We start from the raw sequence: 27,297 nt of genomic DNA, 5'->3' as shown, positions 1-27,297 counted from the left end.
GAACTATAAAGTTTAAAGTCTTGTTGCTCTGTTCTGTACAGACATCCTGACACGATATTTAAGAAAAGGCTTGTCGTGTCTTGAGTAAAACCAGTAAATTAATTAATTACTATTTATTTAAACAAAACACTATATGCGTTAATGGCCGCTAAGCAAAGAAGAAGGAAAAAGCGAGAGAGGACGAGTGAGCAGGACAGCAAGAGCTGCGTTCAGAAATTAGCAAATATACCACACCCTCCACCACCTAATATGAATGTTTCTTTCAATAATGAATAAAATATTTGTTTGAATAGCTCTCTCTACCTTCTATCACTTACATTTTAAAACAAACAACAATCTCAATTATAACTAAGTATAGTTCTAAATAACTTATAAATTATAACAGTAGTATTAAACAGTGGTATTCTTAAGGTACTACTACAATAACTATTATTACAATAACTATTCTAATAAACTACTATTACATTTTAAAATTTGGTTTACATGTCTTTTCCAGTTATTTCCATCCACATCGATAATATATGTTACACCTGGTGTTGATTCACCTACAATATTACCCTGAATCCATGGTTTATGACCCCCTCGATAGTCCCTGACCATGACCTTCTCACCTATCATGAATGATACATCTCTATGACCTGATGTGTATTTTCGCTGCTTCTCTAACATTTCATAGGCCTTATCTGATACTGGTGGGGGCCGTAATAGAGAAAAACGATTCCGCATCTCCCTTCCTAGCATAAGTTTTGCTGGTGTGACTCCGGTGGTACTGTGAGGAAGATTTCTATAATCAAAGAGGAATAAGTTTATAGCAGAGGCAATGGGAATTCCACTTTCCTTTATTTTTGTTACATGTGATTTAAAAGTCTCAACAAATCTTTCAGCCGCACCATTGGTGGCGGGATGATATGGGGGGGTAAAAGTATGTTTTATATTCAAAGTTTGGCAAAACTTATTGAATTCTGCACTAGTGAAGGTAGGACCATTGTCGGTCACCAGGTGAACTGGAAATCCATACCGACAGAATAAAGCTTTTAGTATTTCAACTGTACGAGCAGCACCTATATTTGACATTTCAAATGCCTCAGGCCATTTTGAGTAACTATCTACAATTACTAAGTACATTTTATTGTGAAATGGACCTAGGAAATCAGCATGTAACCTATACCATGGGGAGGGTGGTACCGGCCATGGTTTCAAAGGTGTCTTTGGTGGGTTTTTATGGTTATTTAAACATATTATACAATTTTTTGTTATCATATCTATTTCGGAGTCTAAATTAGGCCACCAAAAATATGAACGTGCCATTTGCTTCATCCGTACTATTCCAAAGTGACTTTGATGTAGTTCCTCAGTGACAGATTCTCTTAATACTGTGGGTATTATAATCCTATGCCCCCAAAATAAACAACCTCTATCCATACTTATTTCATCTTTTCGGTTGTAAAAAACAAATAGTTCAGTATCAATTAATTTTTTTTCAGGCCAACCATCCATTGTATATCTTACTATTTTTGATAGAATCACATCTTTTTGTGTCTCGTGCTGGATAACTTTCCAGTCAACATTTTTTAAATTGGAACTGTTTGTATAAACACACATACTATTATCTGTTTCTTGAAAATATATACAATTAAAGTCTAAATTGTTAGATCCAGTCTCTACCCATGAACGTGATAAGAAATCGGCAGGATTTACATTAGTTTTGATGTGTCGTATCTTATAGTTAAAAGCTGAGAGGAAAATTGCATAGTGCTGCAATCTTTTCGCTGCCATTTTAGGAATGCCTTTGTTTGGACCAAAGATCCTGACTAAGGCTGAGTTATCTGTCTCTAACTCAAACATACGACCATAAGTGTAGTTATAGAACTTAGTAACACCAAATATGATGGCCATCGCTTCTTTGTCAATAGCAGAGTACCTCTGTTCCACTGAATTCAATTTTTTACTAGCATAAGCGATGGGTCTTACTGTACCATCAACATCTCTGTTTGACAAAACAGCAGCCAGCCCTGTGCTTGATGCATCACATGTTAGAATTAAGGGCAAGTTCAGATCAAAATGTCTGAGGCTATCTACTGATGACAACTTAATTTTTATGTCGTTAAAAGCCTTATCACAATCTTTGGTCCACTGAAATTTATTTTTCTTGGTACACTCATACAAAGGTGCAAGAGTAGATGCCATATCCTTCAAAAAACGATTATAGTAATTAATTTTTCCGAGAAATGACCTAAGCATTGTAATATTTGTTGGTGCTTTGGCTTGTAATAATGGTTCAATATTTGATTTTATAATGCTTATGTCATTCCTGGTGATTCTGAACCCAAAAACATCAATATATGTTTGGAAAAACTTACATTTTTCTAGTTTTAATTTAAACTGACATTCCTGTAATCTGCACAGTACTGTATACAATGTATTTAGGGTTTCATTAAGGTCCTTTCCAGCAATATAAATGTTATCAATGAAGACAATAGTTTTAGGTATGTTAGCAAGCTTACTACTCATGAGACGCTGGAATGATCCTGGACCAGTGCTTACACCATAGGGTAAGTACTTATATTTAAATGTTCCTTCCTCTGTGACAATAGTTGTTAATTCCTGTGAATCTACATCTAATTTTGCCTGTAAATATGCCTCCTTCAAGTCAAGTTCGCAGAAGTATTTTCCGTCTTTCAATGTATTAAAGATGTCATTAATATGGGGCAATGGATATTGGTCAACTTCCAAGTGTGGGTTCAAAGTAACTTTATAGTCACCACATAAGCGGACTGATCCATCTGGTTTCAATATAGGAACAACCGGTGTACCCCACTGACTGTATTCCACAGGAGTGATTCTATCATTTTCAAGTAATCTAGAAATTTCATTTTTTACCTTATCCTTCATCGCATACGGCACCCGACGCGCTGGAAGGCATTTGGGCTTGGCATCTGATTTTAATTTTAATTTAATTGCCTCCCCTTTGAAATCACCCCAACCGGAACTGAATACTTCTGCAAACTTTTCCTTAATTACATGTTCAGCCTCTGAAACAGATTTTACATTTAGGTTATAATTTATTTCCTCACCAATAATATGAGTGTCCATAAATTTTGGAGGCCACAGATCAAAAGCATCCAACCAATCACGGCCAATTATCCTTGGTACATCATCATGAGCTATAAAAACATTTAATTTCATAGATTTATTCTCATAATTTACTGTTAAATCTTTCATTATGCCAACTGGTTGTGAAATTGTTTGGTCAAAGTTCCTAAATCTAACATTACAATCAAGTATGTTGAATTTACTAAAGAAAAGATTCTTATCTTTTAATGGAATCACTGATACATCTGAACCGGTGTCTAGTTGAAAATCAAGATCTTTGCCTTCTACATGGAGCCTAATATAGTGTGGCGGTATCTTCCTTACATTGACAGAATATACCTCTATATGTTCATCAAATAGACCTCCAATTGAATCTTCGACACCATCCTGGATTTGTGATTGGTCGCTTCCTTGGTCATCAGTTTCCATGGTATATATTTGATTAGTTCGCGAATTCTTGGGGCATACTTTATATAGGTGTCCCTGTTTCCCACACTCAGAACAATATTTATGTATTAATCTGCATTCCGCTTTCATGTGATTATTATTCCCGCAGCAGTAACATGTTATTTGTGGTTTATTTACTCCTTTGTTACCTTGGGACTTGGAATTATTGAATTTGTTTCTTTTAGAAAGATTTTTAGAAGGAGTTCTTTGCTCCTGTTGGTACTGAAACATATCCGAGACCTCCGTCCCATTTTTGCTTTTGGTTTGTGCTAATGCCGCTTCAACAGTCTTAGCCAACACTACTGTTTCATCCAAAGTAGCATCTGGACTGCCTTTTAATAATTCAAATTTAATCAGTTTTGAGTAGACACCATCAATGAGCTTCTCTTTTATTTGGTCATCCAAGTCCTTAAATTTACACGTCCCAGCTAGTTTTCTTAAAGCTAGTACATATTCTTCAATAGTTTCTGTTTGAAACTGGTTTCTGCTTCGAAATGAGGCCCGATCCAAGGTTGACGATTGCAAGGGCGTGTATTTGGTTCTCAATTTATTACATAACTCGATGTAGGTTAATTTTAATGGTTTCTCTGGAGCACAAATACAACTTAGTGTTTCAAACACTTTTGGGCTGATTTTCGTTAGCAATAATGGCACTTTCTTAGAATCTGGTACTTCATTTAATGCTATGATACATTCCAGTTGCTGTTCGAATGATTCCCAATTCTCACCATCGAAAGAGTGTAAGTTGTAATTATTGGCCATTATTTGTTTTCGACTTTTTAGTTTGCAATAGTCACTAAGTAATTTTCTGAGATCATCCACCTTAAGATTATCATCGAATTGTAATCCGTATTCGGTTAATTTTTCCTGCAGTTCAGTCTTGTTCAGCTTGTAAATCCAAGAAGTTGTAAAAGTTTCGTTTTGATTCATTTGACATTTGTTTTCTTTATCGTCCAAAACAAACGTGAACTTAGTCACAACACAAAATGTCCGACTTTGGAATGCGTTTGCAATTATTTTTCTTTTTCGGCCAACTTCACACTGAAGCGTGCGCCGGTGAATTAGTTTTTGCTTTTTCAGAAGAAATCACTTTAATTTCAGCGATATCCTTTATTGCACACTTTACTGGGCACTTTCGTCTCGTCGCCAACTTGTCGTGTCTTGAGTAAAACCAGTAAATTAATTAATTACTATTTATTTAAACAAAACACTATATGCGTTAATGGCCGCTAAGCAAAGAAGAAGGAAAAAGCGAGAGAGGACGAGTGAGCAGGACAGCAAGAGCTGCGTTCAGAAATTAGCAAATATACCACAAGGCTTATTAGATGAAGAACAAAAAAATATGCATGGTGAATAAAATTATAGGCGTTAGCTTCCGTCGGTGCGATGTACGTGGCAGTCGGTAATTGAGCGAAGCTTCATACTTCCATACTCCGCGCGGGGCGGCGGCGGCGGCGCGTGGGAACCCTCACGCGTGTGCCTGCACATTAAACCCGCCACTTAAACTATTCCAGCTTTATTGTTCACAACAGTTGCATATTATGAGCGAATTAACTAGACAGCGCTACCGTTTCCCGGCCGACAGTCGAATGACTTGGAAAACTGCTTTCATTTACCAAATACACTGAACCGCGCTTCTACTCGAGTGCATGACCTGTAAGATGTTGAGCATCATCGGTGAATTTCAGAACGAATCATTTTTTTTGTAAGTTTGAAGCGTATAATTTGTAACGGTGTATGTAAGCGCGCTCGCCGGTGCCCGGTGCAACAAGTCGGGTCAGGGGTCGGGCTGCGCCGTCCCGCTCTCGCGCCTCCCGCCACCTGAGATGCAGCGATCACCGCCAACGAGTAAGATGCGGTGGAAATATGGATTTTATCACATCATGAGACTTTCTACCGTAAGAACAGCATTGCTCATAATGACGTGACGTGTCGGTAAATCCGTGGTTTGACTAACGTAACAACCGCAGCATCGACTTATCGAATAGGTACAATCGATCCAAAATTCAGAATATTACAAAGAAAATGCTGAAAACTATCGTTGATCATTCTTAAGACATCACTACTATCAAAAGCCAAGTTATTTTTTTATTATATCTGCATTAGAAGACTAATTTCCCAGTGGTTTTTATTTTGGCGTTGGGTTGACATATTTTTCTGTATATTTATAATATGTATGCGGGAGGTGTGAAGGGTCACAGGCTCACAGCTTGCCCTAGTTCGGGGTCGCAGCCAGCATTAGTATGCGGCCGGCGGCGGCGGCGCGGCGCTGCAGCGGCGACCTTCGCGCCTCCACGTGCGCGGTAGACGAGCCACGGGACGGGACAAAGCTTTAATTCATCTTTAAGTACTCATTATTGCAATCGATATACAGGCCCGGCCTTACGCCAGTGAAGAATATGAACTGCAATATTTCTGATGAACATTACGGTAATTGGCACATAAGTAATTGAGGGGTTCACCCATTCTGTACTCACATCCTGTGTATTAGACGAGAAATATTCGAATTATAATTTGGGCAGGCAAGTAACGAATGATCGGGCAAGATTCCTTGATGAATAGCGGAGCTGGAGCGTGATCGATCAATCAGATAGTTCGTTCAACATAAGTTTAATGCTAAAAGTAGTTTCTTGCGAAGCCATCTTACAAGAAATTAAACCCAATATCCATATATCAAATTATCTTGCTTCAACAGTCTCGTCCTTGATATAAACTCATTTACTATAAGAAATGGATTTTACCGATAAACGCTGTTAGGATACCATCGCAAATTGTATCGCTGAAGTAAATAAATCCAATAACGTTTTGCGTTACGCCGCCGCCAGGCCGCCCGTTGAAAAAAGCGAATAATATCCTTATCGTTCTGACCTTGACAAGAAATTATTGAACATAGATATTTTTATCGGATATAACAAAGCGTTTTAAACAGGAGAATGAAGAGATTACTAGATTTAAAATCATCGGTGAAATAAACAGTGGTAGTCGGTCCTACATAGTAGGTATGTGTATATCCAGTTATGTATTGCGTTTCGCTATCGGCCACGGTAATATGTTAAGACAGTTTCCTCCTAGCATAACTGAATAAAAAAAACAATGCGTCTACGCAGCAGATTATCGCTCTGGATAGGTGCGTGAAATGATGGGCCTTTGTTCACACTCGTTACCAAGTTTCTTTCACGCCAACTGTTATGAAAAAGAGAATAGTTGGATGCAGTTTGTAGCAGGCATGAGCTGGAACAATACCTGCCTCACTGTATTCAAGCGTCTCCCTTCACGGAACAGTTATTTTCTTGCACGTTAATGACCTCGTGTCAAGTGCGTAACAAAACTTAATCTAACATAAAAAATATGTATATGAAAACACGTCGAGAATTTACGTATACGACGCGTCTCAAAATGTTTCATGAACGTTTTTGTTTTGTTGTCTAAATTAAGTATGATAGAAAATCTAAATCAGTGTGACCCTCACCTGCTGCATCTTATCGAAGTCGAGCGCTGGCCGGTGCCGGCGCGGCGGGGGCGGCGCCTGGCGGCGGCGGCGCGGCGAGCCCCCCGGCCCGGCGCCCCCCGCGGCCCCCGCCGGCGCCCCCGCGGGGCAGGCGCACTCGCCCCCCGCGCCGCTCCGCCGCGGCTTCAGCGCCTCCAGCGGCGGCGACGTGCGGAACCGCACCGGCGTCTCCACCTGCAACCACCGTAGCGCATCTCAGTTACGTTCAACTACTTTACTAAATGAGTCAGGTAGCCGCTTACTTTATTTAAGACCTGAATCTATAGCACCAACAACTATAGAAACCAATTATTTTTTGAACCGAGCACCAAACTCAGCTGTTGAAATATCCAGGACGTTACCTGCACGTAGGTTATTTTGGCTTACCACATCCTTGAGAAAACCTGGTGAATTCGGATTCGCTTTTCAGAACCAAGGTCCATCGGGTCTTATAAATCTTAATCCGTAACATGAACAATGAATACGAATGTGATGTAAGTAGTAGATGCAGGTTAGATGGCATACCTTGGCGTCGTCATCATCGTCGTCTGCGCGCGCGGGCCACTTGCGTTTCTCGGGGGCGGCGGGGGGCGGGGAGGACGCGCCGCGCCGCCGCGACGCCTCCGCGCCGGCGCCCGCGCGCGGCAGCCCGTTGATCACCTGCACACATGACTATGAGGACTCAAGGAGCGACGCATGCATGCGCAACGTTACAACTAGTCATGGGGGGGCAATGCTGGCGTGCTCCACTTTTCAAGGAGTTTTTTTTTGTTTTTCTTTGGTTTCACTTAAACATTGTGCGAAGGCCAGAATTGCCCCTAAAGAGTTAGTCGATAGTTTTGTGTCAGTTTGCTCTGTTGTGTAAAATATGATTTAATTTCTATTCGATATGTATTAAGTAGGTACATACATATATTGTGCAAAAGAAGGACCAATGACCAAGCCTGCAAAATAATGAAAAATGTAGTCTGGGTCACGGAGAATATTCTTAGTATCAATCATGTGTAGTGTAAGTACATAACAGTATCTACTTGGAGAGGTAACAGAAAGTCTAAATAGAAGCTACTCATCTTTTCAATAACCCAAAAAAGTAAATGCACGATTTTATAGCTTTATGTTTCGCAAACAACCAAAACCTATTCGCCCGACTACTAGAAGATTGTTCAATTATGTAGAATAAATAATTTAAAAAGTCAGGCAGTCTTGTATAAAAGCTTCTCCGATTGGAAAAATATTGGACTTGCATCTCCAACTATCCAATTGTCCGGTAATGTATTATGCATGGACTACTAAAGTGTTGTGCATCAACAATACAACGTCGTATGAAAGCCGAGTCGCACTCGCAGGAAGCGCCGAGAGCACCAGAAAAAAGGAAAGAAAGAACCGTTTCTAAAGGCTTCTTCTTTCGTTGAATATTTCAGCATGTAATTGCAGAACTCGCAATGCTCGGCAGTCAAAGCGCCGCGTCATTACACGCCGGTATTAATGGCCGCCCTCCCCTCCCCCCCCCCCCCCACCGCTGAGAGAAAAACAGCTGGAAATTGCTGACGAAAACGACAGTCTAATGCTGCGGCCGACCGCTCATTTATTATGGATGCAAGAGTCCACATGGAAAAAGCCTTTTACCTCGTCGCCTTGTGTTGTCGCCAGCACAAGTAGTGGACGCGGGATGACTTTCAATGGACACGTAAATGTGAACGTGTTGGCGACCCGTGTCTATTGCAGACAACTTCGCAGTGTATTACTTGCGAACTAAGGTGCTGCATGAAATGAGCCAAGTAGGCTAATTCCATGTCGAGTTGTTTCTAAAACTTGAAGAAAAATAGTTTAGTACCTAACTCTGATCCGATGCAAGATTTGAGATTCCATCAGTGGTTAGGCAAACACTTTGTGTGAGGGCAGCGGGCAGCGGGCAGGCCACGCTCCGTGGTCAAAGAGCGGCTCGCGCCGGTAGCGGCACATAAATAGAGGCCCCGCGCCGCCGCCGCCGCCGCCGCTTAGCCCAGAGAATTTAACGCACCGCTGCGCTACAAAGGGTATACGAATGCACAAATTTTATCGTTCCCTAAAACTGGTCTCTGTGCTTACAACACGGGTATCCTGTCCATTGCATTCAGACAGGCATACTTACCTACATATAAGCACAAACAAAGCGGAACGAACAAGCTGTTTAAAGCCCCCTGATCCGAGTTATTTACCTTCCTCGTAGTTAGATAGGTACATTAGCTATGTGTTAGTTCTTTAGTTCAGAATATCAAATTGGAAAATAGTGAACCTACTGTACTTAAGTGTTTCATTAATGAGTCTCTTTTGAATGAGGTACTGACTAATATATAATTTACTGCCATTGGAGGTGTTCAAAGACTTTTGACATTATGTGCGAACCTTGTAATTAGAAGCTCACTAGAAATGGCGTCTTCAAACGGCATTCATGAAAGCAATTTATATCTTCCGATTATACATTTATTGGAACCTAAGCAGCTAAGCAGTTGGAAAATTATTTCACATACATTTAGAAAGGTTAAGGTATTTTGAGGCTTGCATGTTCGCTGGGGAACCAAGACACAAATGACTGAAAATTACAAATACATTTATAAGCAGTTCGATCTAGATTGATATAACTAGTACTACTATTGTCTCTCAAGAGATGGCAAAATACAAAATTAAACGATAGATATTTCTCGGCAACTCCACAGCACAGAATAGCTACACGTGCAGCCGCGAGAGATGAGTGCATGATGAGGAGAGCCAGCGAGGGAGGGCCGCGGGGGCCTACTCCGATTACACATCATGAACTTGATAGGTCTGTCGGCGTAACAATAGCATGCTCCATTAGTCATTTATTACCATTATTCTAAGCTGTTTGTTTCGGAAACAAATAAAACTGCATCGCATTACTACATTATCGAGCGTCAATAAGCGAGTCGTTATCGAAATTGATCCCTTATCGTCCAACCGGAGAAGACCCGCTGAAACTCGGGTGTTGCTGCATTTAACTAGGTAATAATATTTAACACCAGCGGAACTTGACATCGAACAATAAGTCTTACCAAAACCAAATCATTCTCAGATGAGATGGAAATGTAATGGCATAGTCTCCATAGAGAGCCTAATGTAATTTTTTTACTTTAGCGAGCTAGTTGTGCACTATGTCTCTTACATAGTAGGCAATATTTATAAACACATGCAGCTATAAGGTAAACCGGGAGATTTGTGAAATCCATGAAGCTTATTAATGTAATTTTTGTGTGATGGGGGCGGCAACACCGCGAGGGAGCGGAGTGCGCAGTTTTTTGTTCGTTTACTAATTTTCGCTGACTCCGCGGCACTCGGCGACCGACGGCGACGCGGCGCGGCCATTCACCCCCACTGTGTTGTAACCTCACTGTGCAACTTGCACCACAGCACCACACTCACCTAATGTACACATAATGTTACAACTTTGAATAGCATCTGTCATCTATCACGCAGCAACTAATCTACTCGTAATAATGCTACAAATGACTTCTTACAATACGTATGAAATTATTTTTAAATGTGTTCTGATTTACCAGGCGCATTAACTCATAATCCTGAAACCTCCCTATTAAGTATAGACAGCGTAAACAGAAAATCAATAGAATAATGTCATTCGCCCCAACGAGTCGCGCAAGGAGGTTAGCTTCAGTGCAGACTATGTGCAGCGGCGGCGGCGACCACGGGGCCAGCGGGCCCGCCGCCCCGGGCTGCTCGCGTGACCAGGACCCACAGATAGCCTAATTCGATAGTCTCTACACGATACACAAAACGAACGAAACTTAATAGCGTAATTGAAACCATCACACGCAATGACGGTGAATCAATCCGACCTGCCAGCCAGTCGGCCGGCGGTAGAACCGGACTTTATGTTGCCAAGAGAAACTTTCCCGGGCCAATTCCATTGGACATGAGATCCACGTATATTTGCCTAATTAGCGCGAACTAACAGCGGCGTTTGCCAAAAAGTTCGGGAACAGCTTCTCGAGAGTCCGTAATCGACTCTGGACCGTCCCCATAAATTGGCACTAACTTATGGTCGCCGGTTACGGCCAATTACGGCATCAGCGATTCCCGATAGCCGGCAATTGTGCGGACTGCCGTCGCTGCCCCTACCCTCGTGACCCCCCATTTTTCCTCAATAAGTATTTCATTAACTATCTACGTACTAGTTTTCCTTATGTTGCTGTGAGAGCAAGAGGGGTGTATGACAAGCTCGTTGTAAGAATAGTTTTTCTCTGTTGGTTGGATGTTGTTTGATAGCACATTAAGTGAATATTTCACAAGACGTGAGGATACCTCCTTATTTACTTCAATAAACGTTAACGAGTTTAAAGCTATGATGACTTAATCTTAATTAGATTCAAGCATAGCATTTAAAATGATATGACTATTTCCTAGTTCCCAAGTTATAGTAACTAGTCTAGTAATAATGAACCCTAAGGGCTCAGCCACAGCTTTCAGCGGTGCGGGATGAGGTGCGGCGTGAGGGGCGGCGGGCGGTGCGGATTGCGGTGGTATGCCACAGCTCGACCAGTTGCGACCGCTAGTCCGTCCACTTGATGCCGCCGTGCGCGCCGCTTTGAGCTGTGGCCGCCTCGATACTCTCTAGTACATTTGTTTCGCTCGCACACCGCGCCGCCCGCCGCCGCCGCGCACCGCGCCATGCAACCCGCGCCGCTAGCCGCGCCGCATTTCGCCCCGCGGCTAGCTGTGGCATACTTCGTACGTTGTCTAGCGTTTGTTTTCGGCGCTCACCGCTAGCCGCGCCGCTCGCCGCGCCGCACGCCGCGCCGCAATTGGCTGTGGCCAGGGGGTAAGTAGGCAGAAAGCAGAGAGAATAAAAACCGAAGACCGCGCACCGGTACGGTAAAACCTACATGTGTCAAATATTCATGCTGCTTATTCCAAGTAAGCAATCCCGGGATACGTACGACTGGGTGCGGGTAGTGCTTTCTGATTAAGTAATTATGATTACACTAGTTAAGTACGCATTAATGTATTTTACATCAGGAGGTTTACTACTCCACTCACTTTATCTACTTATTTCACTTTATGGGCTTAAACAGATGACTTAATGAGCTATCTATTTGCTATTAACAATTTCTCCAAGTGTTTAGAAAGTCGTGTAAGTAACAAAGTTAAATCGAGAAGTGAGTGTATGTAAGTGTTAATGTACGTAATAAAGGTAGAGAGTCGTCTATTTTGTATGTGCGAATGAGAATACGTATTTGCCACAACACGAGAAAAGGCCATGCAACGATCAAACGTCGAGGGACTATATTTATAAGGGAGCATACAATGAGACTACGTGACTGTAACAAATAGGGAGTTCGACTAGTATGGACAGTTAGATAAAATGTAGAGGTCACTTTCTTGTTTTCAGAGACAAAAACAAAACTAAACTTTGTAAAATATAGGTAATAATTATAATGATATGAGCCCTATGACAGCTGTCGAATCCATACATTTTAACTGACATTTGTTGATTGTCAAAGGAAAATGAACTTTATTAACCAGTCATTAGCGTCTGTCAATCAAACGTCATGGGACTCTTGCTATATTTTACAAAGTCTACACGACATGTTTTTGATCTGAATCGTGGTGGGCATATTGCGACCGCCGTGTGAGACAGTCGAGTGTGGGCGGTGGTACTGACCTCGAGTTCTTCCTCGGAGGAGTGGTGGTCGTAGAGCAGGTCGGGCTCGGGCACGCGCGGCGCCGCGCAGCCGCAGCCCGCGTCGCACGCCCCTGCAACAACACGCCACGTCACTGCACTGAGCCACGGCTACTCACCGATAATAACTAAGTATTTATGACGACCGAAATCCGAATGCTGTAGTGGTTAGAGACCATGACTGCTATGCCAAAGGTCCCAGGTTCGGTCCCCGGCCTGGGCAGATATTCATGAAGCGTTATCAAAAACATACACAGAAGAAACCACCAAGCAGGCAAGCAAGAGGCGTTACTCACTCTAACAGTGTAAAGACATAATTATTCATTTAAGTAAATAAAAACCTAAATTAGTTTCTTATAAAAGTTTGGCCATCAAAGACTCGATCTGAACTATTTATACAATGAAATTCTCGGAATCGTCATCGATATTATTCGCAACGTCCGCATGTATACTGGGACCATTTTATACACAATATTTAGAAACTCCAGGTGGAGACCCGATCACAGTATACCACCGTAAGTACTTCCTGAATCTGTAAGTGAACCTCCAGTTGCCAGATAGCCAGCGACTTCACGGATTTAATAATCGATAGGTACAGTAATTAAAGGGATCAGATTACGCGCCGCCGCTAAATATCAAGATCTAGAGATTGCAGCTACACGCAGTGCACAACAAGCACCTCAGCAGGTACCGTACGTGGCAAATCTGAGAAACAGCACCCTGCATTTCATTAGGAAGTACCTAAATTAAAGTTTCCTTAATTTTCTTACTAATAGCGAACTTGGCATCGCCGCTTTTTAGGCAAAATCCTTGCTCTTGTGGCGCTGCACCCGCGGGGGGGTGCACTTGAACTTGCCACCCCCTCCGCGCGCCTCCCCCACCCCCCTGCGCTAGTGGCGGCGCAGTCCCGCCCTTGCCGCTCACACGATAAGAGCCATCGCACCTGCACTCTCCGCCTGCACACTCCATTAGCCCGATGACTCGTGCTGCGACGAGAAAACGACGAGAATTGATCGTTACGGCCGCGGCCCTAATGCGGCGCGCTGCCAACTTCACGGGACTTCAAATTAAAATGGTTTTCCTTTAAATTGGATTTTGAAATCAATGTCGACGTCGTCGGGTCGGACTGCAGCCGCTCCAATCACCTTCATTGTCGCGTCGCACCAGCGTCAACATTTTGGTAAACATCTACTTCTATCTAACTACTGAAAGGAGTAGTTAAATATCTTATATTCTTACTGAAAATAAGGAACATTCTTAATTGTGCGTTACTCAGTGCCAAAGACATGTAAATGTTAAAAAGCGAACATCAGACAAAACGACATCAAAGAAATATCGAGAACACGCTCAGCCGTCGCTCATGCTGATTGTGGGCAGGCGGCCGGCAACAAGCTACACACAATATACCTAAAATACACCGTAGAGGCTACTTTTCATATGACATTACAATGAATTTAACTCAGGAAAAACCAGTCATCTAAGTATTTCTCAAGCCTTTTTAAGGGCTATAATAACTACTTGCCTACCTGGCTACCTACTAAAATACAAAAGGGGAAAACTGACAATATTTTCCCGCACGGTAACAAGTCAGAAATAAGATCTATAAAAATATGTTAATTCTAACCACCACTGCACTGAAGTGCAGGGGAGGTGAAACATTTATAAATACATAGCAGTAAAAATCGTTAGCGGAGGTATTTCCATCAGCAGCAGTGGGCTTCATGGAGATCAGAATAGATTGACACTCTTGTGTTTGTTTTGGATAAATGGTCAGACAGACTCCCTTCCCTACATGCTGAAATTTTGTTGATTTCGCTGTTCAAAAACTATATTAATTAGTTATGTAGATATTTAATGCATTGAATACTACGCACAGTGGTTTAAACAAATGTTACACTACATGCAATAAGAGCTAGGTGGTCGCGAATTAGTCACAGATGAGGAATATTCTGAGTTAATTGGTCGCAGCCAAGGCCGGGCACGCGAGCGCGCGGAGCAGATAGATAACAGATCGAAAGAAACGGAATCGCTAATAAACAATGAGTGGGCGGCTCTCACAGCCAGGGCAGCAGCTAGCTGCTAGTCCCGACGCACGCAGATAGCCATCTAGATGATGCTCTAAGCACGCTGCACACTAATGACCATCTACCCGCACAAGCTACGTACCTTCTGGTTCGAGTTAAATTAATTAGATCACCAGATTCAGATTCTATCTCGAAAGACCAACAATACATTATAATTCAATTAACTTAAACTATGAATATTCAATCAGATAAGACTGGCGAGTTTAAACTGAATGATTTTATTCATTAAATATACCTCCTGGCGTTCAACTTTAGTGAAATAAAACAAAGATGTTATTGAAGTATTTTCAACGTGTATTTTCAATTAATAGGTACCTAGTTTCATTAATAAAAAGGACTCAAGAAAATCGCATCGATCTCTAAATTCTACAAAAATATCAACGCAACTAACACTACTTGTGTAACGCAATGCTATTTATGAGATCTAAAACACTACTGAAACAGCGCTAGCCCAACTCCGGGCAGAACCACAGATGACTAAATGCAGAACTACTAACGATAGTGATCGGACACGGCGAGAGTGCCACAGATCAGCCGTCACGCCGAACAAACACGGAGCAGATATTGTAACATTTGAGGACAAAGGCCCACGTACAAACGAGCACGTCTTGCAAGCGGGTCCATTAACTCCGCCATGCGCGGCCGGGCCGGTGCATATGTCGCAGGCAACTGGTTTAATCTGCTGTTTGATTGAACCACTAGCCCGTTCATTGGATGGCGCTGTTCAGTTGTATGACTAGGCCGAACGTTGATTGTACAAGCGTTACAAAACGTCCAACTAGTTAGCTGACTTAAAATCAGTCAGGTGGTGAATAAAACAAATATGGCGTCTAACAGCTAACAGCTGACACAAAAAGCACCTATATTGTTAGTTTTTAGGGTTCCGTAGCCAAAATGGCAAAAACGGAACCCTTATAGTTTCGTCATGTCCGTCTGTCCGTCTGTCCGTCTGTCACAGCCGATTTACTCGGAAACTATAAGTACTACAGTGATGAAATTTGATGGGAATATGTGTTGTATGAACCGCTACAAAAATATGACACTAAATAGTAAAAAAAAGAATTGGGGGTGGGGCCCCCCATACATGTAACTGAGGGATGAAATTTTTTTTTTCGATGTACATACCCGTGTGGGGTATCAATGGAAAGGTCTTTTAAAATGATATAAAGTTTTCTAAAAAACATTTTTCTTAAAGTGAACGGTTTTTGAGATATCAGCTCTCAAAGTCGTAAAAAGTATGTCCCCCCCCCCTCTATTTTTATAACTACGGGGTGCCATTGCACCAACACAAAGATGAAAGTGGCCGCAAGAAACAACATTCTTCGTCGCCTGACCGGTAGAACTTGGGGGGCTCACCCGCATGTCCTACGAACCTCAGCCCTAGCCTTAAGTTACTCCGCGGCAGAATACGCATGCCCAGTATGGAACAACTCGGCTCACGCTGGGAAGGTGGACATCGCGCTTAATGAGACCTGTCGGCTGGTTACAGGCTGCTTAAAACCAACTCCGACTGATAAGCTATACCTGCTCGCTGGAATAGCACCGCCAGCGGTTCGCAGACAGGCCGCTGCGGCCAAAGAGCGCTGGAAACAACTGAACGACTTGCGCCATCCTCTGTATGGTCATGTTCCAGTGCAGCAGCGCCTTAAATCACGCAGAAGCTTCGTCACAACCGAACCGCTGACTAACGAGACAGCGCAGGAGTTCAGGTTGAGCCGCTGGAGAGCCGATACTTCCCACTTGCGTCAGTTTGTCCAGCCAGCCGAGGAGCTGCCTGCTGGAGGGGGTGAAGAGTGGTCTGTATGGAAAACTCTAAACCGCCTCCGGGCTGGCGTTGCCCGGACGAAGGACAATTTAAGGCGATGGGATATGCTCCCAGCCAATGCCAGCACTCTATGCAGTTGCGGAAGCCTCCAGACAACGTCACACCTTATAGAGTGTCCTGATGCCCCAAAATGCAGTCAAGGAGACCTGATGAAGGCCAATGATCTCGCAATAAGAGTAGCAAAACACTGGAGGAAGTTAGCTTAGTGCATTTTACACGATAGAAGAAGAACTACGGGGTATAAAATTCTAAAAAAAATAGAGGTGATGCATGCTAATTAACTCTTTCAACGATTTTTGGTTTGATCAAAGTATCTCTTATAGTTTTTGAGATAGGTTGATTTAACTGTAATTTTGGTTAAGTTATTGTGCTTACTACGGCACCCTTTGTGCGCGAGCCCGACTCGCACTTGGCCGGTTTTTTTTTGCAAATAAATTAGCTTTAAAGTGCATTATTTGTGTTAAAATAGTGTGACAACATGGATTTACCTATTATTACGCCGCGGGCGGATAGTTTCAAAGAAAAAAAGTGGCGAAACTGGATAATTATGTACAACAATATGAAGGTACGTTTATTGTTATTGTTTAGTTAATTTGTGAGATAAGAGCTTTGAAACATAGTCTTTTTGTTGACTCTTGTCTGGTGATGTTCACCCTAACCAGACATTACAAAGTTGCTATACTATATCCCATTCAACGACTTCGCTGAATGACGTTCAGTCAAGACGTCGAACGTTACAATCAACGACTTGACGAGTTGTCCTTTAGTCATACAACTGAATAGCGCCATCCAATGAACGGGCTAGCGGTTCAATCAAACAGGAGATTAAACCAGTTGCCTGCGACACATACAGCGCGGGGCATTATTTGTGCTCGACAGTCGTGTCTGACAGTTGACCCCCGAGACTCCAAGACAAGCTGATGGGATGTCACTGGGTTATCAGCCGCCGTATATTACATTAAATAACTAAGTAAACACTTGCCTACTATTTAGCGAATAGCATGCCATATTTCATTGGCCATGAACTCATGCATAAAAAAATTATAAAAATAGGTATGATTCTGATCAATGCAACCCGAAACCCGAAATCTGAATCTATTAGAGATTATTTCACGGCCCTTGGGGCAAGAGACGCATTCATACGGCGAATGCTCGTAGTGGGACCTCTGCTGAATAATTTAAAGGCTTCAACGTCAAACTTTATCGCTGAGATCGAGATTGAATGCGCCGACGTGTGCAAGTCACGAAACATCTAACTGATACACTGTGACCATGAGTTTATAGATATACTGCGGGAAGAAGATTCTTGTGAAAGAGCTCCATTACTTGAATTATTCTACACTACGCACTTATTTAAACATTTCTAATAAACTGACAAATTAAATGGAAACTAGGGTAGGTAAATATATTTATTTCCAGAAAAGTGTTTTTTTTGCCATCAACATGGTTCAGCAAATAAATAGATCTATCGCAACGAACATTTTTTATCCTCAAATGATTGAAAAGTATCATCAAATAAATGTCCATACAAATCTAATATAGTTAATAGGAGAATTACCAAAAAATTAAGTTCCTCCAAGTAAATAAAGACTTATTTGTTTGCAAAATATTGCTCATGAAATAATAGTTGCACCCGACTACAAAACCTATTATTTAGCAAATCCAAAACTGGTTAAATTGGTGATCGTTTAAATGACATTATTGGGCGCCAAATAGGTTTTCTCCAATAAGATAGGAACCAATAATTTAAGAATTTTCCTCCCCATGGTGGCTAGAACACTAATATTTAATCAAAGGTAGACCCTCTAACTAAATAAGTTTCACAGTGACGTTTACAGCTTGGTCACCCGAATGCAAATGGCGTCCGCTGGTCACGTCCCGACTCGCTCCGAGCCCCGGCGTGGGCCGCCGCCGCCGCCGCCGCCGCCTCTCACAAGCTATTCAATGTCTCAGCTTCGACTCTAATCATTATAATCAACCAACCCAAACATGGACATGTTACATTACATTCAACGATAAACACAAAGCCAACGTAATAGAACAAAAAACAAAGGTATGAAATGGATGTAGATAGGAATCTCGGTGTCCATTACCACAATTTAGAACCCGATGGTGGTTGTGAAAGATGTCGCTATTATTTTCGGTGTATGATTTACATTGTTTTGTAATTTAGAGTTAACTATCTATAATTCTAATCTCTATTCGATTGCACTTTACCCTTTTCGTAAATATTATTTCTCTCCGTCAAGATATTCTGGAAATTACTTTTACTTGGTACTGGGAGAGGTTATTAAAAATAGCACAGGTAGGTTTGTGGAAGCCGGAATCAAACTACCCTTAAGATAAACTATCGTGAGTTTCCACCTGGATGTGGATTGTGGATGCAGTGTCCCGCGCTGCCACTAGCTCAACTGAAGCTCAGAACAACGTTCCGGGAACGAAACGACGACCGTGCGCGTGCCCAGTTGCTCACCATTGTTACCAAAATAAAGGTTTTTTCCGCGAAGATAAAGATAGCTAAGGACTAAATAGCACAGATTTATAAAACTTCGCCAAAAGGAAAAAAAAAACAAAATCTGTTCATCAAAAGTTCAAACATTTTGCAAGCTTCCGAATAATAATTGAAATAAAAGGTGCTTTGTTGAAATATCAAGGATAGTGTAGAATGAAACCCCCTTTATAAGTCATTCAATATCCCTACGAGCATTATAAACTTGCTCAAGGTTGGATTGAAGCCAATGCAAAGCGATACGAGCGGCGAGCGCGCGGTGGCGGCCCCTACACCGAGCCGAGACGCATCAATTATTATCGAATTGTAGAGTTTCAAACTTCATGAGCATAAGTTTAATTTGTTTCACTTGACCCTCGTCAAAAACTTACATCCCTGTGTAGAAAATTAATTTCCATGATAATTTTGTTTGAAGTGTTTACTGTGTTTAGGTTTGTTTACATATTTCTTTTTATGCTTTTCTACTTCCATGCTTTAACCAATCAGTGCACTCGTTTAAAAGAAAGGTCCTATTTGCCTCCTACCGATCGATGTTAGGAAATTATGTACTTGTAGATACTTATGTATACGTACGACTAACTAGATATAGTCAGCTGGTGAGAGGGCTGCGGTGTGGTTACATTACAGGCATTACAAGTAACAATGCTCATGGTGTTACATACGTACATATTTAATCGCGTCGGTAGACTGGTGGGCGCATGTATAATTGCGGCGTAACGTTACGCGCTCACCTTGGCCGCGGCTCGAGCAAGGCCAAGGTCGATAAAGCGCCCCCCCCCGCCCCCCCCCGCGCGCTGCTCCTCGCCCCTCCACATCAGCGCACGCGATTTTTTGCGCAGTGATGTAATCGGCAATTCGGCGTCCGCGCAGCCAACATGGCCACCAGCTCGTCACGCTCGGATAATCACTACAGTACATTATTTATCTGTCTTTAGTTTTCTTTTTGGTCGTCTTTCGCGAATTTGCTTTGCTCACTCGCCATCCCCAAGTACCATGACAAATTACTAATTGTAAGTGTTGTGCGCTCGGCGACGTCACGACTCTCTCAGACAACAGTAAGGGTGCTTTTCCACCAGAGATGTGCTATGCTACGATGCTATGGATGCGTTTGATATCCACCAATCATAATTATTGTTGCACATAGCTTAGCACTGGTGGAAACGGATTCAACTAAGATATGTTTTTTGTATGGAATGATGCGTGCTATGGATGTGTGCTATGGATGTGTGCTATGGATGCGTGCTATGGATATGTGCTATGGACCATCGCGAGTGGTGTAGCTATGGCGCCGCCGCCCCCGTCGTTTCCCTACTATCGATACATAGCATAGCTCGAGATGCGCATCTTTCTCGCACAGCTACTTTGCGGCGGCGCATCTTCGTAGCGCATCTTCCTCGCACAGCTACCTAGCGTAGTATTGGTGGAAACGGTCACATATTTTCGTAGCGTAGATATCACATCTTCGCAGCATAGCTGCATAGCACATCTCTGGTGGAAAAGCACCCTAAGGCGAGCCCCGAGCCCGACCACAAGTGTGATGGCCGACCGCAGCCGCCGACTGCAGGCGAACATTACACGAACAATTAAACAGAAATGTGGCCTGCCCTGATACAAGTCTATTGCATGTGGAACATCTCTACGACAGCATTCACCAGGATACATAATAAAAGCTGAAATGATCGTACGAGCCACAGGGTCGCTGGGACGGCAGGAAGGTTCCAACAATCCGGTGTCACTCTATATCGAGCTGCAATTTATCAAAGAGTCATCGAGCCACCGAGCCCGGAGCCGCACAGTTTTGGCGTCGACTCCATATCTGACGATACTATTTCCGTGTGAGCAGCTCGCGGCCGGAGGGATGGCGCGCTTGTTCGCTGTGTGACATAGCCACGTACTTAACATAATAGTGTGAATGGTAAATATCTTCCTGGGTCGGATGCCAACATTACCGCATACCCGCCACGTATCGTTTGGGTGCGAAATAGTTTCATGAGGAAGATCCTACTTTCTTTAATGACTTAGACTTCTATATTGCTATATTGAACAGAATTTTTGACTTTACAACATTATATTGAACGTTAATGAAGCCTGCCAGTGTATAGTAGAAGCTGCCGCAACCGTGCGTGGTCGAGCGCCCACGCGCGCTACACTCTACTACCGGCTACTACTGTGTAGTGAGTATTTGGCACAACTTCCTCGCTCGTTGCCAAAACTATAAGACAGAATTGAGGGCAAGATTGTCTTTTAATTATTTTTCCTTGTCCGCTTGTAACAAAGCCAAGTGTTTGTTGCCGGACGCGGTGTGTGATGTGTGATGAGTGCCCGCGCCTGCAGGTGGCGTCCGCCATCGATCGGCTTTAATTACTGCCCAGTGAGTGACGGAAATTAAAGCAATAAATGACTCTTGAAATAGCAGCGGGCTGGACAGCCACTCACATCGATGTTATCGGCTGACCATTGCCCAAATACTACCGCACGCGCTATAACCACTAGTAAATTCATTTGTGGAAATCTTGTAACTTGTAACGAATATGTTTCTGAATAACTTACTGATATCGGTGACGTCGTTCCACTTCATGATGACGTCAGCACAATTGTCACCTGAAATAATAAAAGGCAGATTTTAATTAAAAATATCAAACAAATACTTAATACTTATACTTATTTTTTCGTAACTAAAGTGAACAAGGGAAATATTTAGATGTTTAGCACATGTTAGTAAAATATGTTTTTTTGCGACGCGTAAAGTGAATGTTAGCGCTAACATGATGTAGCTAGACAGCTCCACTGCACAAGTTGCATTGTCGCACGCAACTTGCACGATGCTCGGCAGAAAAAAACTAAGCGACTCTCGAACACATGTAGCTAATGTAGATGTGGGAAACATTCAATGTTCCACCGCTGCATCGTCTCACTCAACGCACTTAGCCATATCAATAGGCAATAAAGTAATGAATATCAGATCAGATCGTTCCATTTGAGTTCTACTGCTAAAACAAAGCTAGTTACAGCAATTTAATTTCATGATACCATAGAATGGTAATACATTTATGTAAAGAAGGACCAATAAAAAGGACTGAGTGTTATGGCTTATGGCACTCCATGAGAGAAACCTATTTCCAGCAGTAAGCACACTATTATGGGCTGATAATGACTGTAAAGAAATCTAAAAAATCGGAAAGCGAGTTTCAATAAGATTTAACGAAGGTGTTTCAGTCATTGGCTCATTTGGTGTGGTGTGGTGAGTGTTCACACAACAACAGCGCGGCGCGTGAAGTGAAGACAACAAATAGATGTGAGAGTAAACAAGCGGAGCGGCCTAGTTGCAGCGGCACCGATACTCCACCGCGCTACAGCGAAATATTCCGCGGCCGATGACCCCGCCGCAGGATTTCATCCATTCCCTAATTAATCTAGAATTAATTATGAGCTTCTGGCTGGAGGAGCCCCTTGTCTCGAGCTCGTCATTTCCTTCAAATCAATAAGTAACGACCTTACTCCTCGGAAGCTCAAATAAAAGAATCGATTCACGTCATGGGCATTCACGTATGTGAAAGTGCCGTATCCAATAGTGCATCTCGATATATTTAAACTAGTGTTTTGAGAAGAAGTTCTGGATATCATATTTTTTATGAAGATCAGTCATTTTTTAATTGTTACTAGTGATTCGTTTATGATTTCAAGAAGATTTGAAATAATGATGGTGTGTTTGGGTGATATTTCAGAGGCTAGACGGTACGTGTGGTGGAGTGAGGGCGCCGCGGCGAGGTGCACTCTCGCTCCTCGACCTGAATCCAGTTCATAGGTGAACGGCCGCGGCTGCAGCCTACGCCCCCCGCGCCCCCCACCGCACCCGCCGCCGCACAGATTCAAATAAAACTGCCGCTCATTATTATAATTTTGCGACTTCACATCTAGGACTTCACGTTTCATATAAATACTTCACGTTTGCATATTAAACTCGCTCAGTTTCTTTTCTCTGAAAGTCCTGTACTTAATATTATGTAAAAAAGTAATCATCATGAAAATCCATTACTTCCATAATTAATAAAGGAAGTTTGAGATTGGGATTGCTCATTGACAAAAACGATTGTGTTCTTCTGTCCTAGTAATAAGGGAACTCTGGGAAACACACATAAAATGTTACGAGTGGCCAATGGCCAGCACAGTAGCGATTCATAGAGGTGGTTATTATACCTACCTGTCTATCAATTTTATACGTTTCCGTTGTAATCATGATGACACTTTGGAAGGCAATTGAACCTAACAGCTTCGCGTTTAAAATGGTGGTGGTATAATAAAGCACTTATAGCTAAACATATATTTCCTTCCACTTCACTGCTCGCAGAACTATCCAGTACGACAGTAAATGCTTGCAATACCTGCTTCGAATGCCAGGTCTACTTTTTCCCTTCGCGTGGCTTGTGTCTGGTGGCTCCAGCGACCCTCGAGTACCCCAAGTGGCAGCGGCGGTGGTGTGCACAGTGTCCCCGACTGTCCCCAGGTATGTCAGTCAGTATGGCGCACAATACCGGCTCGTTAGCACAGTGGGCCGCGATGACTCTTGTACAGTCTTGCAACTCTTACCATTGCTTCATTCTTTGAACTACACAACTTTTTTTATACTTCTTACCGAGCACAAGCATCCATCTAAACACTGTGGCTTCATTAGGTATTATTTTTAAGTTATGCATTTAGAGATGCGTGCAGAACTGCAAGGACGCCGATTTAATGTGGTAATATTAAAATAACAATTGCAATATGACGTTACTAACATAAGAAGTGATAATTGCAAACAAGCAAATTGCCGAGTTATTATCGACAGATAACCGATCATGCGATAGTTAGGTAATGCTAATAAACATGAAAAGATCGCTGAATAAACCAAGTTCTTAGTTCAACCATATCAACAAAGGCAAAGCTACAAGAATAATAATGTTCTCCTAGCCAAATTTCACAGTTTCTCGATGAGATAGATTGTACATATAGCATTATGTCATATACCCAAGTGTAAGCATGATATAGAAGCGTCACGATCTCAAACCCAATGGGACGATAGACTGATACGACTGACCCTCAACTATACCCATGACTATATTTTGTCTGGCTCACTAGACTTGAATTAGCGCCTCGCATATCTTTAACAAAAAAAAAACGATGGATACATACTATGTATGTAGGTATATGGACTTGATTATGATAATGATCCAACAACATGGGATGGATTTAAATCCAAATATTCTTTAGCTGACAATATTCTTCAGAATGCTGACATACTTTTACCTGTCGACTGCCGAGCTTTCCGCGATTACGAGTCATCATTCCCTCGATTAGGGCTTGGATAGTAATGCTACTTTAATGAGAATTTAGAAAAACGATTCAATATCGAAATAATTTGCGGTAGGTTCCTAAGTAGGAAGATACTTGATTTACGGTGGCATTACGTAACATCTTGCACATGGCGAAACGAAACGATACCTCCGTTTTAAATTGAGCATCAAATTACTGTGTGAGTGCATGATTGGAATTTAATTCAAGCAGTTTCCATCCCGGGAGTGTAATAAGCATCGGTATCGGGTTACTCGTTAGCCGTCCCGGGAGCCGCACTTCGCCCGCGCTCGTAAAAAACGATATTCGAGCAAAAACCGGCTGCGGCGATACCGGTCGGGACCGGTCCCCGCACCAACAACGGACGGGGGACATGTTGACGGAAATCAACACACTACATCAGTGTTTGACTTAAATCTTAGCACAAAAACGCAGCATCCTGCCGCCCGGAGACGCAACTACTGCGAGAGCAACGAACCAACTCTATTTAAAATTTCCTCGAGCCAGGTCGCTTTCTACCTTCTCTTGTACAAGTATCTACCCTCCATTGTACAAATAAGGAAATAAATAATAATTGGGAACCAAGAATAGTGTGCAGTTCCTCGCTAATGTAAATGGAAAGGAGAAAATTTTTAATAAGTTTAAGTATATACAGAATAGATGCATTGTACCGAAGTTAAATCCTAGTGTGTAATCTCGATTGACGCGGCCGAAGCCAATATCTGTAGCAATTTACGGAAATAGCTCAATCGATAGTTACAAACATATTATATCTAAGAATTGAAATACATATATATTGTCAGGTGAAAAAAACTGAATTTCGGTTTACAAATTGAAGACTTTTGAAACAGAATTCAAAGAAGATAATGGAGACCTAATAATGTGGTAATCGCCGTAATTGGTTATTGTATAAATGCGTTGGTGAAGTGACATTAGCGGTGCAGGAGTGAGTCACGCAGCGAGCGGGTCAGCGCGGGTCGGGCCACTGCAGGTCACGCTTATTTATACTTGCGCTAACTAATCGAGAGTATTCGTACTTGGTTAACCGATTTGACCGATTTCGAAACTGTGACGGAAATGGCTACTGTAAACAACTAAACAAGATTGTATAAATATTTAGTAACAAGTGAACCGTCCACAATGGCAGAACATATCAACTGGCGTTGGGTCACTCCATTGTTTATTAGCATTAGGCCAACTGTCATCCGACCAGCTGCTCGTCAAAGCATTATTAGCATAATGTTTAAGACCGGGATCAAAGTATTTCCTTACATTGCGACGTGTTCCCATTTGAGGACGTAGTAGCTACCTACATCCTACGCAAATACAGGAAACCATAAAACTAACTATCCTTTAGACAGCAGTCAGTGCCCTATCAATAGTGGTTTTGAAAAATGATATATGACATAAAAATATAACTTCCTTTGCAAAGCAAAATTGTTTTATAATCCCTGCAGCTATGTGCTTACAATCGCTTTAAATGTTGATATGAATATGAAATGAGTTGGCAGGAATACGGTAACTGATCATCTGTAATTCGAATCACCTTTGTTGGATGGAATGAAATCCGGGAGTTATCATAATCACACAAATAGTGCAATTGAAACGAATGTGATTAATGTCTCGTATTGCCGAGATTAAGATGCAATGCTTGCGAAACCGACTCGAGAACCGGACCTAATTCTCGTAAACATGACTATTTACAGTGTAGGTAAGACGCTACGTTGCTCCGTGAGTGCAATATCGTGATTGGCGTAAGGCACTTGGGTAAAAAGAATATGATATTTATATATATACCATGCAAGAAAATCAAGTATCTTCATTATCTATAACAAAGCTATGCATTCTTAAGCATTCTTTAAAAGCTTTATCATCAATCTACTCTTTCTTCTACCGTATGTAGCAAACCTCGCCAGACTTTGTGATTGTGATATAGCGAGTTATTGATTTGGATATTGTCTTCGGTGCGTACGTTATTATGAAAGGCTTGGGTATTTGGGTAGGTAATGGCAAGATGTGGAATGTGGAACCAATCCCAAACTAAACATTTTGCGATACTGGGTTGGCTTCTCACCGTCAACTCAGCTATTATTTTGCCTTTGATATAAATAAATACACTTTCAATAGTAAGTAGTAAGTAACGCTAACATATATTATGATTTCCATATCAGTAAGTAATTTAGGTAGGTACTTATCTAGCTAATGGAAAATCAGCCACTAATAAATTTATTTAGTTACTCGAGAAGTATTTCTACGTACTGTACTATATCACAGATATGCTAATGCTAATATTATTCTTAAATATATTTTACGATCATTGTTAAATAAAAACCAGCATTAATAATGATTTACATGAGCTTAATGCCAATATAAATAAGCGAGAGATAACAAAATGGCAATGTTATCTGCGGTGGCCTTCACACACCCTCAAAACACATGTGATAGATAAAACGAATTATTTGCAAAGATACCTCTAGGTACATTACATTGGATAAAATGGTGTAAGTAACGGAGGTCGGACAACATTATACTCGTAGGTTCATTCTAATCAGGTATAACAAACAAATAGTACTATTAGTATTTTATACCTTTACCTACCTATCTATAGCCAGCCATATAATTATGGTAAGTAAGTACCTATCTACTTTTGTAATGTTACAAGCAACAAAAACATAAGAGCCAGCCAAAGCATTGCTTGGCAAAGCATTTTCTTTACAAATTGCATGATTGCATTTCACCGCTCGGCAAGAAACTACCTGCCTGTATCGACAGAGCTCCTAAATAGGAAGTCGGAGATCACGATCTAAAAACTGGCTCTGTTACACGTACAGA

The 27,297-nt window shown here is 41.9% G+C and overlaps 2 protein-coding genes across 7 annotated transcripts in view; both read right to left on the bottom strand.

Annotated features, from left to right (window-relative positions):
- Positions 1-27,297, bottom strand: part of LOC105394052 — a 41,315-nt gene that overhangs the window by 5,563 nt on the left and 8,455 nt on the right. For 2 of the 3 annotated variants that reach the window (XM_038118999.2, XM_038118997.2), the window contains exons 3-6: positions 21,688-21,738; positions 12,702-12,793; positions 7,553-7,687; positions 7,010-7,222 (exon numbers count right to left, since the gene is read on the bottom strand). In XM_038118999.2, the coding sequence (XP_037974927.2) occupies positions 7,010-7,222; positions 7,553-7,687; positions 12,702-12,793; positions 21,688-21,738 (491 nt within the window). The remainder of the gene's footprint in view (positions 1-7,009; positions 7,223-7,552; positions 7,688-12,701; positions 12,794-21,687; positions 21,739-27,297) is intronic. The other variant, XM_038118998.2, reaches the window with a different exon arrangement.
- Positions 99-4,859, bottom strand: LOC105389039 (uncharacterized protein K02A2.6-like). Of its 4 annotated transcripts, none has more exons than XM_048624755.1 (2): positions 3,418-4,859; positions 99-3,032 (listed from the first exon to the last, which is right to left on the bottom strand). In XM_048624755.1, exon 2 carries the CDS (start codon positions 2,890-2,892, stop codon positions 442-444), a length of 2,451 nt encoding a protein of 816 aa, XP_048480712.1. In that variant the 5' UTR covers positions 2,893-3,032; positions 3,418-4,859; the 3' UTR covers positions 99-441. The 4 variants fall into 2 exon arrangements, with proteins under 4 accessions (XP_048480712.1, XP_048480713.1, XP_037964814.1 ...); XM_038108886.2 differs by having other exon boundaries at positions 3,433-4,859.

This window comes from Plutella xylostella, chromosome 12 (assembly GCF_932276165.1).
Source record: "Plutella xylostella chromosome 12, ilPluXylo3.1, whole genome shotgun sequence".
NCBI lineage: Eukaryota > Metazoa > Arthropoda > Insecta > Lepidoptera > Plutellidae > Plutella > Plutella xylostella.
This window is presented reverse-complemented; position numbering and strand designations above follow the sequence as displayed.

Excerpts from the sequence above, each read along its gene's own strand:
- LOC105389039 (XM_048624755.1), bottom strand. The coding sequence starts at position 2,892 with ATGAAGGATAAGGTAAAAAATGAAATTTCTAGATTACTTGAAAATGAT.